Source organism: Microtus pennsylvanicus, chromosome 5 (assembly GCF_037038515.1).
Source record: "Microtus pennsylvanicus isolate mMicPen1 chromosome 5, mMicPen1.hap1, whole genome shotgun sequence".
NCBI classification, from domain to species: domain Eukaryota; kingdom Metazoa; phylum Chordata; class Mammalia; order Rodentia; family Cricetidae; genus Microtus; species Microtus pennsylvanicus.
This window is the reverse complement of record NC_134583.1, coordinates 72,509,960-72,524,736: the sequence shown is the minus strand read 5'-3', so window position 1 is coordinate 72,524,736 and position 14,777 is coordinate 72,509,960. Positions and strand designations below refer to the sequence as shown.

General features: G+C 46.2%; 1 protein-coding gene and 1 pseudogene across 1 annotated transcript in view; both read right to left on the bottom strand.

Annotated features, from left to right (window-relative positions):
- LOC142851345 (scavenger receptor cysteine-rich domain-containing protein DMBT1-like) overlaps positions 1-11,516 on the bottom strand; it is a 110,281-nt gene extending 98,765 nt beyond the window's left edge. Inside the window, 3 exon segments of the mRNA XM_075975205.1 lie at positions 427-456; positions 7,927-7,971; positions 11,030-11,516. Of these exon segments, the coding sequence (XP_075831320.1) occupies positions 427-456; positions 7,927-7,971; positions 11,030-11,516 (562 nt within the window).
- Positions 11,517-13,522: 2,006 nt separating this feature from the next.
- On the bottom strand, positions 13,523-13,728 carry LOC142849813 (small ribosomal subunit protein eS28-like; annotated as a pseudogene).
- Between the last annotated feature and the right edge of the window lie 1,049 nt (positions 13,729-14,777).

The following is a 14,777-nucleotide window of genomic DNA, read 5'->3' as shown; positions in this document are numbered from 1 at the left end:
CGCTGAACAACTAATTATGAAACTTATATAATAAAAACATTTTCTATTATTTTCCAAAAAATAGAAGTACCATAAGAAAATTTAAAACATGACATTTGCCAAAATTCAGGGAGCATGAGAACTCCCAGAGCAACTGGTCAAACTGCGCTGAACAACTAATTATGAAACTTATATAATAAAAACATTTTCTATTATTTTCCAAAAAATAGAAGTACCATAAGCTATCTTTCAGGCAGCTAGTGAATCTATTGTAGTGACATTCTGGAGATCATTTGCACACAAATTCAATATCCAGGCCAGGACAAATCTCTTGAGGGCACAACTGAAAACCTACTTGTTCACCTTCTTCTCTCCTGGATTAGATGGGTAACTATACATGCCCAGGGGAAGCAGCAGTAACAATTATGATAATAATAAATCACTCACCTAATAATATGTTTCCTGGATTTTCACCACCTAGTAATACAAATAAATCAAGATATTTCTTATTCAATTCAATTGAGTGATTTTTTTACTTGGCATATTTATTAGTCTAATGTGATAGGTCTGAAATACAAAATGGGAAATCAATTCCTGGTGAAATAATACAGGCTCTGGGGATAAACAGGATCTGAGAAATACTTGCTGAGTTGTTTGCTTTGAAGATTTTCTAGGTTAAAGCCTTTACAGGTGGCTCTTTGGAGGAACTGAGGGTAAGCCAGTCACCACAGGAACTAGGGCCACTGGTCAGTCCTGGAAAGTTGTCCACTGCTGGGCACCAAGTAAGAGGAAGATAACACATCCCAAACCGAGATGCAGTCTCAGCTCATGCTTCCCTCAGAGCTGAGTGGACCCTCAGTGTACAATGCCATTAATCTTTTCTATACATGATTAACCATTAAATTATATCACGTATTATAACATAATACACTATGATAATTTAAGTGTCATGCATCATAAAAACTGTAAATGTCAGATTATTATATATTAATGTTGACTTATGATGCAGCTACATTATAAGTCTGAAAAAGACCATAAGCCAAAATATCTTGGGCTAAAATATCCTAAATGAAAAGCCTTATGTGTTGGTGTATGCTTGTCATTCAGCTCTGGAGAGCGGAAATAAGCAGGCTTCTGAGGTTTGCTAGCCAGCTAGCCTAGCCTACTAGGGGAACTCCAAACCAACAACAGACTCTGACAAAGGACACCTAAGGTTCTCTACACGCATGTGCATATGTGTTCAAACACACATGTCCACACACACATATGAGAACATGCACATACCTCCACAAAATATGGAAAACAAATTTCATACAACTAATCTACCAAACATCCAACTTTAACAACACAGCACCCTGTAGATATTGGCTGTTTTCTATGCTGACTGGTTGATGTGTTTTTCTGTGGCTGCCCAGTATAAGGAAAAATTGTTTTATTGCATGCCACTGCCTGAGAAAAGATAAAGTTCAAAATACAAAGCATCAAAGTATGGTTTCTATTTAAGGCATATTGCTTTCTTACTATCATGAAGTTTAGAAGTCATGCCAAGGCAACATAAATACACACACACACACACACACACACACACACACAGTACTACAGATTTCAAATGATTGATAGTAAAACATATATCTGTGATATATATATGTATATATATGTATATGCATGGTATATAGAAATTAGAAATATAAGAGTAATGACCACATGGGTGGTAGGGAAATAAATGGAAAATCTACCAAACAACTAACTGGCCCTTAGCTAATTACTAATTATTAGGAATTGATTATTTTTAAACCCTGAGCCTCCTGGGATTGAAAGCGTGATGGAACACTCTGTGCTTGGTAAGTGGTGTTGGCTGAGAGGAAGTTATTGTCTTTGTTCATTGATTATTGATTCTCATCAGAACGCTACACCTATGCCTATCTTTCATCCCAGAGGTATCTATTTGAGGCTGTTACAGACCAGAGCTGCTCTTGGCTCTCAGATGAAGTAAGGCAGCTTTCTCTCACTAACCCCTCTCCCTGAGGAGAGAGGAGAAGCAGGATAGAGGATGGGCAAGGGATTAAAGCAAAACTAGAAAGACTATCTCAGATGGGAGGAGACCAGACGGGTCATACAGAAACTAGAAAGACTATCTCAGATGGGAGGAGACCAGACGGGTCATACAGAAACTAGAAAGACTATCTCAGATGGGAGGAGACCAGACGGGTCCTACAGAAAGTGACTGAGAGGGAGCCTCTTCACAGTGTGCATTCAAAGGACTTCTCTCTGTGGAAGTGGGGTTTTGTCTGAGGCCTGATGATAGGAAGAGTTGGGGACTGAAGGAAGAGCTGGGACAGGTCCTAATTGGAGACAACCTAGTCTATTTCGAGGGCTATACAAAGGGTCAGAGACAGACTGATGCTAGATGGGGAGTTTCCTCAGTGATCAGAGACATGGGAGCCTTTGAGTGGTGCCTGCCTTAATCTAATCCCAGCACCTGCAGGATCATTGGTTTAGCTTTCACTGTACGCTACAGGCCAGCCTGACTGTATTTATAGTTTACATAGTTAGAAAGACGCACCCATGCACATGCGTGCACATACACACACATGAACACATGTACACACGCATGCATGCACATACACACATGCACGCACACACGAACACATGTAACACACATGAACACATGTACACACACATGCATGCACACACACTCGCACACACACACACGGGGGGAGTGGAAGGAAGGGGAGACAGAGAACACCAATGAAGCAACCTTTGTGGGTTTTGTGCACAGAGACAATTATGTTGGGAGAGTAACAGAGGTAAGTGGCAGCTTATGACACTGCTGCCATCACCAGGAAGAAAGATGACAAGACTCTGCGAGATGGCACTTTGGGGGCTGGGAGATGCTAAAGAGTTTAGCATATATTTTGAAAGTAGAAACAGAATTTCCTGGTGTATTGGTTGTGTAGAGTGAAGAAGGAGAAACAAGGAGGGTCTTCAGTTTCTTCTGCTTAGAGACACTAACCGAGCAGGAGGGAAGAGGCTACCTGTGGCAGCAGCTGTCCACCAAAGCCAAACTAGACCTCATCTACCCAACCAGCTAGCACAATTCCCCTGGCTAACTGGTGACCCAGTTCGTGGCAATGTGATTAATTTTCTGATTCTGTTTCATCATCAATAAAATAGAAATTTAACAAGTACCTAATTCATGGGGATTTTGTGAAAATTAAATAAGTCATGCATAGAAAGTGTTTAGAATTAAATCATTTAGTACTGAACCTATGCCTCCATCCTACCTCAGAGCTAGCAACCCACCCCCACCCTGTCCCGTGTGTGTGTGTGTGCGCGTGTGTGTGCGCGCATGCACGCGCATGCACCTGAGCCAGAAGCTGATAGTAATATCAGTGTCTTCATCCATCATGCATCCCTCTCCATCTTTTTGGTTTTGTTGAGTCAGGGTCTCCCACTGAACCGGAAGCTCATCAGTTCAGCTAGACTGACTGACTGGCCAATGAGCTAGAGATTTGCCTATATCGGACCTCTTGGCACTGGGGTTCCAGGTACCCACCACCAAGCCCAGTTTTTGTTTTTATGTGATTGCTAGGACTCCACGCTTGTGCAGGAGAAGTTTACACCAACTGAACTGTCACCCAGCTCCAGAACCTGATTTTGCAAGAGAAATTTTATGTGGAAATAGACAGGTCATGGCTTCATGACTGCCTGTGTTTAGTTTCATGTTGGCTTCAGCTCTTTCCTCAATACCGTGACGCCATTTGGCCTGTGAAACTTAATGTTCCCAAAAGAGTTCTGGCCTCTGAACCAAAGACTCAAATAAGCCTGAGGGTGAAGCTCCCACCCAGAACTGTCACACGCTTCAGTGGCGATGGTACTCGTCACCATTCCAAGTCTGTGACCTTCAGCTGAGACTCGCTGTGAGGTAGGTGTTTTGTCTCCTCTCTCAGACAGTCATACACGGCCTGTGGTGACCACTGGCACTAATGAGGTGGCAGAAATGGAACCTAAACCTTCTGCTGCCAAACGCCTGAGCGAGGGCTGCCTGAGCACAGAGTATACATCACGTCCTCTCCAGATCTGGCTCAGCAAGGGTTAAGAAGTCAGCATCAAATGAGGATGATGAAGAGTTTCAACATGAAAACACCTCCTACCTTGGGGCCCCACCAGTGGCTCCTGGCCATTCCCTGCAGGGAGAGGGGTTGAGAATTAAGCGGCTGTTGGAACTGAAAAGAGCTAATGACAGGTCAGATCTCTTCCCCAGCTATTTGCCTCACATAGTTCAGAAGAACAGTCATTAAATGATCCTACGAACCATTCAAGAAATCACCCCACCTTCTTAATGAGGGAGGAATGAATTTTGCTTTAACCGCAAGGCCCTTGGGAAGATGAAAAATGGTAATATTACAGAATAAATCAGACTTGAATAACTGGCACAAAAATGAAGCTAATTATTTAGAAGGAATAAAGCGAGCCAAGAGCCACGAACATTTTCTACTTAACATCAGGAATATTTTAAAGTTTATTTTTAAATTTTGTTTATTTTTAAAATATCCCTTTATTTTTATTTTGCATGTATGAGTTATTCGACTGTGTATATGCATGTGCATGGTACGAATGCCTGGTGCCCACAAGAGGTCAGAAGAGGGTGCAGGACCCTCTGAAATTAGATGGATGTATGCTGTCGTGTGGGTGCTGGGAACAGAGCCCAAATCCTCTGAAAAGACAGCAAGTGCTCTTAGCAACTGAGCTATCTTTCCAGTTTTTCTATTTTTTAATTTTGTGTGTGTGTATTAGTATATGCATGTGGGTACAGTGCCCATGGAGGCCAGAAGAGGCTGTTAGAACCCCTGGGTCTGAAGTTAGATACCTTTGTGAGCCTCCCAACATGGGTGCCCGGAAGTGAACTTGGATTTCTGTAAGGGCAGTACATGTTCTTAACTGCTAAGTCACCTCTCCAGCCCTGGGTAATATCTCAGTGGCTCAGGAATGCAGACATTGTGGCCACTGGAATACACCAACGGATGGCGACTCCCACTTAATCCTGTAACATTAAACCAGAGTCCCCTCCCATTTGGTACACAGATGGCATTGATAATGTGCCGAAAATTAGTCCTGTGATTGGTGGAAATCTAGAGTTATGTTGCATCCCTAGACCAGTGGTTCTAAGCTAGGGAATTTGCTTTGCAAAGCGACACAGTAGAAGATGTTGTGGCTGTCACAACCACATTGAGGTTACCACAGTTGTGGGCGAGTAGTGACCAGGAATGCTATAAAACAGCCCCAAAGCCCAGGGCAGCCCACCCACCACCAGGACTGACCCAAATGTCCACAATGCTGGGAGGAGAAGCCCAGCCCCCCACACTGACCTCTATACTCTCTACTTCCTCAAAGATTTGTAAATAGAGATCCTTTCCCATGAACTCGAAATCAGCAGGACAAACTAAAGCTATTCTGGGTCACAACTGTATTTGTGTGCGTGTGTGTACAGGGGCACATGTGTTGGGGCAGAGCTCAGCTCCCATCCACCTTGTTTCCTAGGCCGGGGTCTGGCCAGTGAGCACATGCCACTGCTCCTGGCTGTCTTACATGGGATCTTGGGATCAAGTTCAGGTCCACACGCTTACAGGGCAATCTCTTTACTAGCTGAGCTATCTCACCAGCTCTATTTTTTTTTTTTTTTTTTTTTTTTTTTTGGAAACAAGATTCCTCTCCCTCCCCTGCTCCCGTGTGAACCAATCTAGCCTGGAATGAAGTACGTCACATGGGCTGGCCTTGAACTTTAGCTATCCTCCTCCCTCCTACAGCCGCCACAGTGCTGTGCACCGCTGGACTTGGTTTGCCTTGCAAGTATTAATGAGAAAATTTTATCTTCATTCTTCACAGTGCCCTTGAATGAGTCTCCTCACTGGTGGGTCAGGTTATCCCTTCATGGATGTCTTGGAATCCTTACAATGAAACTGCTCATGTCTGTCACTATGTTTTCTGTGTAAGATCCACTTCATCATCTAGTGTCTGAAAATCCTGAGCTCAAGGCCTGAGCACTTACTCTAACTGTGTCTCTTTATGTCTGGCCTGTCCACGCAGCAGGGCCAATCTGTGGCTGCAGATGTGGATATAAAGGTTCCTTGGGCTGGAGAGATGGCCCAGCTGTTAAAGGCTAGACAAGATGTGCACTGTTGGAGGGAGAGGTGGCTCTTACCTTCACAGATGACACTGGCATCTTCTCCAGGACCACAGTTATGCAGGTGCCAGCCAGCATGAGGGCACTGCCCCAAAAAACTCTCTGTACCAGTACAGCCCATCTCATCCAGCAGAAACTCGCCTGGGCCATCACCAAACCGCGCCTCGACGGGGGCTTCGAGGGCATGCCCACAGTTCAGTTGTCGGCACACCACGTGGGCTTCACGCAGGTCCCATTGGTCATCACAAACCCTGCCCCACTGGCCATGGTAGAAAACTTCTACTCGCCCAGAGCATCTTCCTGACCCATTGGCGAGCTGCAACTGTGGCCAGTCTTAAAGACACGAAAGCATCGCTGGAAGGAAGCTACTCCACTTGAATCAGTTTGCCTAATCACACAGCACGCCCTCACTATACAATAACACATTTGAGCAGATGGCACAGGGGATCCTATCACTACAGGATGGGCCTGATCCTTCTTAGCACAAAGGTCATAATCTAGCAGCCGAGGTGAATTCTGCCCCATTCCCACTGAGTTGGGACCCAGGAAGAGCTGTGAGAAGTATCTAACAGATTTAATCTTAAGGTGTATCCCAGTGGCAATAACACCCACTTTTCTAAAGTGAGCCATTTTAATCTAGAATTAAATGGAGATCTGCAAGAATGCCAAGTGCCAGGAAGCAAAGGTGGTGGTGTTCATAATAATTTGAGAGTGGGTAATGGATAGTTGGGGTGGAGATGTCTTTTCTAAGTAACAAAGGACTCAAGGCTTGGAGAGGAGTAGGAAGGAGTTGTACTAAGAACACCTATGAAGCAGGTAGAGCGTTCTCCAGCATGGTAAGAAAAGCAAAACAGTCTAAACAAAGTCCATAGAGTATTATTAATGGGGTGAATGCACAGGGATTCTTTGGTGACATCATTCTATTCAGTAAGATTTGTATGGCTAAAGATTTACCCACTAGTTAGAAAACCTTGCCTGATCACATCCCACAAATGGCCAGGAAACCATGACTCACCACCAGGAAACGGTGTTAAGAGTTCAGCATCTAAGAGCAAAGATAAATAAACAGGAGTCACTTCCATGCAAAAGAGCCCACCTAAGTACACTGTGTGTGTGGCATCGCACAATGTAGACATTAGCTGGCACCAGGATGGCATGAGGGAAGGGTGTGTGTGCGCAGTAGGATCTGATCCGTGAAAACTGATGCTGAGTTCAGGCAGCTCAGAGTCGGTCATTTACAAATTGGGCTATGTACACAAAGGCATTGGCTTCCAGAAGGCAGCAAGGTCCAAAGCATAGAAAAGAGTACTCCTGTGGTCATTACAAATTAGTACATCAAGAGACTTGCTTGTTGGATAAGCAAGGCTTTCCTCTTTCCGCCGTTAGCATGTGATGGAGGAATTGAAGGCACACGTTATCCTTGGGACTTTCCTCTCTGTCTTGTGTCTGAAGTTAGGACTCTCCTTAGTCAGCCTGAGTTCAGTTGCAACTTAGAGTTAAAATTTGCCAACCCAGATTCATTGTCTCCTCCAGACTTCTCTGAAATACGTTTGAGCCACCGGAACAGTGCAGTTTGGGGATGAAATACTACCTGCGTGGTTAAAGCCAAGAAACCTCTTCATTTTCCTTGCTTTTGGTGGGTCCTTATGTTTGTCTTCTGCCCTCCCCTGCCCCCGATGTGGGTTATGGTAGCAAATGCAATCAGATGCCTGGGGGAGCGTGTGGGTGCTCTATTAAAGACATGCTAAGGTCTTTGCTCTTACCAAAATCTCTCGAAGTTTCACTTTCTGTAAGAATGTTTTCAGATTCTGCGAGGAAGAAAAGAAGGTAGAACACAAGGTGAGTCTATGGGAAGGGATAAATTCTACGGTGTTCTGCCTTGCTGAATGGCTTGCTGCTGCCCTGGTACCCTGTCCCCAGAGGAAAGCTCAGCTTAGAATTAGTTACATGGGGCTAGTTCAGAAAAGCCGATGCTACCTAGAAAAGAGAGTTCATTTACCTTTGTTTGGTGTTTGTGGGGATGTCAGTGTGAACTGTATGCAGGGTTTGCCCAGGTGTTTCAGAGAGGGTTGGTTTGCCTAGCTTCTCAGCTTGGGGTTGGAGCTGGGTGGCCACACATTAAATAGGCACATTTTCTTAAGGAATATATGCTACCAGGTACTGAATATTTCAAAGACTGTTTCATGTTAAAATAAATGCAACTTTGGTATCCTTTAGACTTTGAAAGTGAATGGGATTCCAGAGTCTCTGCTGAAGGCAGGCAACCCTGGGGTCTTGATGTTTGACAAGGCAACTGATTCTCTAGTCAGAATTTGTTCTCTTGCTGATAAGTCAATTACTCCCCCCCCGCCCCCATTAGCGGGGTGGGTGGGGTTTCTCCCTGTACCTGGGGATCTTGTCAAGGGTGTGTGCATGTTCTGGTGGCTAAGCAGATGCTATGGATGAGATTACTAGCAGAACAACGCTGACCACTGTGGATGCTCATACGTTTTGCTAAGGTTCACGGCACCTTTGCATATTTGGTGGACATTGTATATGGCTACCTCAGGTCCAGATGCATGCTATTGGTCAAGAAGGCATTCCTTTCGACCTTGACTTAATTTTGCTCCTTAATTTTGGTTTCTTTGTTTTCTAAACAAGAGCAATAAAGCAAACCCACCTGAGTGATAAGGATGGGGTGGAAGACGGGTGCAAAGTGCTTGCAGAACTGCAAAGCACCCCATGAGCAGAGAGGATTTATGCTTTGAGGCAGCCTCTTCAGCAAAACCAGTCAGACATTTGTTTCTAGGAATCATGCGGCAAGCTATGATTCAAATTCTAATTCAACAGACCCACCAAAATAGCACATTTACAAATCAACTTCAGTCAGTAGAAAAGAAAGCAGATGGGGCTGGAGAGATGGCTCAGAGGTTAAGGCTGCTCTTCCAGAGGCACAGTGTTCAATTCACAGCAAGCACATGGTGGCGCACAACCATTTATAAGATCTGGTGCCCTCTTCTGGCCTGCAAGCATACATGCAGACAGAACACTATATACTTAATAAATAAATAAATCGAGAGAGAGAGAGAGAGAGAGAGAGAGAGAGAGAGAGAGAGAGAGAGAGAGAGAGAATCAGATAAAATTATTGGGAAGTGCTGGGTCCAAGCTGGCACTTGGATAAGGAGTTGCAGACAATTTCCCGCCACTACGAAAGTAACTATTAATCAATCAACTTTTAATACATTATTAATTTATGATTAGTTGCTGACGTCAATATCTCCACCTGAACCTGCTCAATTCTAAAGCTTCTGTGCTATTGTCACCTGGTACTGGAAGAGTTTGTAGTGGAGAGTCATCCTGTGCCTTGTATAAGGTTTATCAGCATCCCTGGAGGCTACCACAGATACCAGAGGCATCCCCCCACCCCCGTCCCATGTGACAATCAAATTTGCTTCCTAGGGCACAAAATCAACTCCAGCTGAGAACAACCACAGAAGGATGTACTTGAGAAGGACTTTTAAGTCCCCCAAAGCAAGGTTTATACTTATGCTAATTTGCTAGCTAGACTGCTTTCAACCCTTCCCTCTCAGGGTACCTGGCCCAAGAATGTGTAGCCTGGGAGAACAGCCAAGTCCTCCTTCTGCCCACCCAGGCTGCTCAGAGCACCCACACGAGGCCAGTGTGAATTCTGCCCCATAGTGGCGGGACTGTGGGTTCGCTGGAAATGCTCTTAGGAGCGGGTGCCCCAGTTCAACCTTAAAGCAGGTCTCAGAATAAGGATAATCAGGGGAACTTTCTCCTGCAGGCAGGAGAGCTACCTTAGGAATGGCAGTTTCATGGACCAGAACTCCTCTATACTTCATGCAGTGGGAAAGACCCTGGCCATGACAGAGCTCATGACATCAGCAGTCACCAAGAATGAGACATGCTGCTCTCTGGTGGCAGCGGGCACGCGCAAGGAGGCCATTAGCCCATCCCATGGAGTCAGAGACGTTTTGTTCCCTCTTAGACCTCTCAAGCCTTCCACAGAAAAGGCTTGTGAGGTGAGTACTTAGCTCTTGGCCAGGGATAAAGCCTTAGTTCCTGCTTCCTAGAAGGTTGAACCTTGAAATGTGAGCAGAGGAAGCTTGGAGAGGAGTCTCTGGTTCACCAGTTAGCAACTGGTGAGTGGGGGGGGGACTTTCGGGGGGGGGCTTTCTTCTCTCTTCCACCCAACTCTACACCTTGTTCTAGCATCCACAGCTGCTTCACCAGGGCCAGAACTACTCTGTCTCTGGGAGCTTGATTCCCCCAAAAGCAGAATTTTAGAGACCATGTTATTGACAGTCTGGCTCTCAGGATATAGGGCAGGACACAGGGTCACCATGATTACCATCCCAATGATCGCTCCCATTTAGTTAGGAAAAGGCTCAAAGATAGGCAGTGTCACACCAAGCACAGAGAGATGAGTGTGGGGAGAGGACCAGTAGAGCGCCACCTAGGGGTGCTTCCCCGCAATTCCACAGGGCCCATAGTTAGAAGAGGTCCACCCTTTGCAGCTGCTCTGCTATCCCTATCTAGAAATTGCTCGTAGATCTCACGCTAGGACCCACAAATCACATAACCTTGCAGCTGGCCTGAGAGTTTCCATTTCCAGTATGTCACTCTAGTGCCACCTAAGGGGATGCAGGAGGACTCGGGTAGAATAAGAGATCCACATTTGGCTACTTCTCAAACCCCATGAAGGAGAGGCTCAGTCACACAAGGGTCATTCTGGAAGGTGCCTGGGACAAGACTTTTGATCCCACAAGACACTATGTTACAAGAGTTTCCTTTGGGTCGGGGAGAAAGGAGGATGATTGGCTAAAGTGAAAAATCAACTCTTGGGGAAGATGGGAAGTGATTTACCGGAGCAGACAACACCAACGTCTTCCTCGTGTCCACAGTTGTGGATGAACCAGCCAGCGTGAGAACACTGGCCCAGGGAGACCTCAGTCCCAAAGCACTGCACATCATCCAGAAGAATAGGGCCAGAGCCCTGGCCGAAGGGGGCCTCTCCCAGGGTGGGCACGGCGACCCCGCAGCCCAGCTGCTGGCACACGACCTGTGCTTCCTTCTCGTCCCACAGATCGTCGCACACTGTGCCCCACACGCCTTCAAAATACACCTCCACTCGGCCAGAACACCTGTTAAAACCTTCCACGAGCTGCACAGGAAGCCAGTCTTCGGGAGAAAGGTAGTCTCCACCACCACCTGAGTGTTGGTGAATATAGAGTCGACTTCCCCACCAACTACCCAGGCGTACCACCTGTGTTCCCAGCACATGGCTAAAACCCCTTACATGGACAACTTTGCAAAGCTCCCAGATACCATGTAAGATACTATTGTCCCCCATTGTACCAGGAAGGAAAAGATGACAGTAGCAACAGCTTCCTGGTGTTAGAACATTGACTAATGAGGACCAGAATGGGACTCCATGGATCTCCCTGGATCCTCATTTGAGGTAGAATTATCCCAAGTTGAGGTCCTGTTGTGATGGGAAGCCACGAGGCTTCGCTTTGTTCTTTGCGATCCCCTTTTCCTTCTGTGCCCCAGCCTCCACCTGCTCCAGCAAGAAAATCTTCATCTACAAAGACAGAAACTACCCAACTCTGACCACTTGATGTTTCAGTCTAAGAACTTGAATTCTTGGGTCATTTCCGCTGTGCCCTGTGGTGTCGGATGAGGGGTGGCGGGCAAAGGCAGATGCTTGGGGAGTGCATTCCACTGTACAGGGACAGGGCTGCCCTCCACTGTCACTTGGCACTCACATTTTTGCCTGCCAGCATTTTGCTGGGTGCCTACTGCCTGTCCCAGTGTTCTCAGGGGGCAGTGAGTTTTGCTAAGAGAGTGGATAGAAACCCACCCAAGGTAGGGCTTGACTTGGTCAGTCGCTAGCTATGCAAATCTATCTATGGGCCACTTAGCTTCTCTCTTCCTCTTCTGCAAAAGAAAGCAGTGCATACCTTGGAGGGTGGTCGTGAGGCAGAGGCAGGTGAAGTGCCTGGCACAGAGTGGGTACTTACGGGCTTTTATTATCTCTGTTTTATGAACCAGTAATTGACAGATGAGAATTGTTCTGCATTCCCGAAACTACTGAGGGGAAGCTGTGGGAGGAGAGAGCGGAATGCTCTCCTGCTATCACCTCTTCCCAGTCACCACAGAGCAGGGCTGTCCTGGTTCCCATCTCTGAGAGAGATTGTTAAATATGAAGGTTCTGGGGTACACCCTGTCTGGGAGTAAGGCCCAAGACTTTGCATGTTCAACAAGTTCTAAAGCAGTCTTGAGTGATTCCCTGTAGTCCAACATTTAAGAATTCTCTCCACCACTAATGTACAAGAACCATGGAGGCCGAGAAGGTTCTGGCAGTCTCTGTCTTGTGAGGCACACATAGCACTGGGGTATTCTTATATCTGAGGATAAGTGACTGCTCATGCTACTGTGTTTGGACTGCCCATCCCCAGGGGCTTTGATGACCTTCCACCTCAAGGTACCCTTACTCCCTTGGCCACCTTTCTGCAGGCCACCCACAGGCCTTGTCTGATGAGAACTCACCGTCTTGCTGCTCCACAGACATGCCTTGAATGGGGCTTCTCTTAGGCTTCCCCTTCCCCAGCTTTGCTCCGGATCCTCTGATGTCCCTCCTGTAGCAAGCTGAGATGTATCCGCCGTGTTAGAGCCCTGCAGGGACCCTGAACACAGCCAACCTAGGTCCCATGGAAACCTCCTGGGTCTTGCTCCAAACCCGCCACTCTCCAGGCACAGCAGAGACTGGGAATCTGAATTTGCTGCCACCCAGAGCAGGGATGCCACCGGGAAAGGACCAGGTGCTCTGGGATCCATTTTCCTGCAGCTCCTGCCTTGAGATGCACTTGATCTTAAAATTCCCCCTTTTCTGTCAGTTCTGTGTTAATTTCAGTTGACAGCTTTGCAAAGTTCCTGCACCACCAGACTGGGATGGAACTTCCACCTGAACATGTCAGACTCTAGAGATATGAATGGCAAGGGCTGGGGTGAGGCTTCCCTGCAAACAAGTTTGTCGGTCAGTAAACTTTATTGTGATTTTCTAGCCATCTGAGGTTAATGCTAAATTTTTGTTAAGGAAGTGACAGTTTACATAGAAATTCCACTACACTTCCAGTTAATCTGCTGTTTCTAACACTTCTTGGACTGGTTTTTTACAGCAATTTCTTCCTACTTAAAAGTTTTCCTAGTCTTATTTTCATTAACTCTTTTTCCTCATTTGAGAAGATCTTTAGAATCATTTTTCTTAATTTTACATTAAAAAAATACAAATGTTTTATTTAATAGTTGCAGGTCATCGTGGGCCAAGTGGTGGATACTCAGGACCCAGCAGGAAGGTCAGCGCAACCTCTGAGCCTCCCTTTCTGACTCCAATGGGGTGAGCACATCTCCCTCTCGAATGGTACCATTGACGTTTTGGGTGACAGAGTGATGTCATCCATAAATTCCACCTGTACCTGCGTGCACTGTCCCTGCGAACCGGGCCTGCCCAGCTCTTTGGTTACCCTAGCCAGCTTGATGGGCTGCACGTGCCTAGTATCCATGGTGGCAGCAATAAGGTGGAAAGCTTACGTTGTTTTGTTTTTTTAATTCTTTCCTTCTATTTATTTATTTATTTATTTATTTATTTATTTATTTATTTTGGACAATGCCACTCCATGTAACCATGGCTGGCCTTAACTTTACAAAATCTGCATACCTCTGTCTCCAAAGCACTGGGATTAAAGGCTTGGCCCTGGTTTTTGTCTTTGAAAGGTAGGCTTGGTTATAAGAAGGTATTTATTTGGTTTCTACTAGAATTAAAACAGCAGGGTTGTTGTTGGTGCTATTGTTGTGTTTTGTTGTGTTGTTTTAAACTCATTCCTGACTCTTCCTGGCCAGGAGCAATAACTTTTCTCTGACATCATTAATTGCAATCCAGGACTGTCCCCACAGTGGTCCCCTGGTGAGTCTACCTGTCATTCAGCCCACTCTCCTGCTTTAGCCATTGGGAGGTGGCTCCCTGCTTAGTAGACCACAAAGAACCCAAGCCTATGTTACTGTTGGGTTGGAGTAATTTTACAATAGCCTAACTAATGGCCAGATGTCTATAGAGAGAGCCTGCTGTGCTTTGACATTGGGTAATGCCCTGGAACATACCAAGGGTGACCCCGTCCTTTGTCCTCTTCACAGATGAGCAACCACGTGAGGCAGTGGACAGTGCACTGAGCAGAGGTCTGAGTCAGGCTGCCAGAGATGACAGAGCTCTCGGGGTTGGTACTGCTGGCCTTCCTGCAGTGCTCCTGGTGTGCCCCCTTTGAGTCTAAGTAGTATGCATTCCCTGTTCTGAACTGGTTGGGAGAGGCTCTGCCATTGTTAGTATTCGTGTGTAACAGATGAGAAAGTCAGGACACAGAGGCCTGGGCAGGGTGAGCCCGTGGTTGGACACTCAGCCTCTAATGCCTCTGGTCTCCGGAACATGCTCTTTATCTTGTCCACACTCCAGCTTGGCTTTTGCTCTGGCTCTCCTCCTCCCAGACACTACAGCAGGTCAGGCTTTCTCCTTTATATTTACCCAGTCTTTCCCACCGGGCCCCTTGAGACAGTCTGGAAG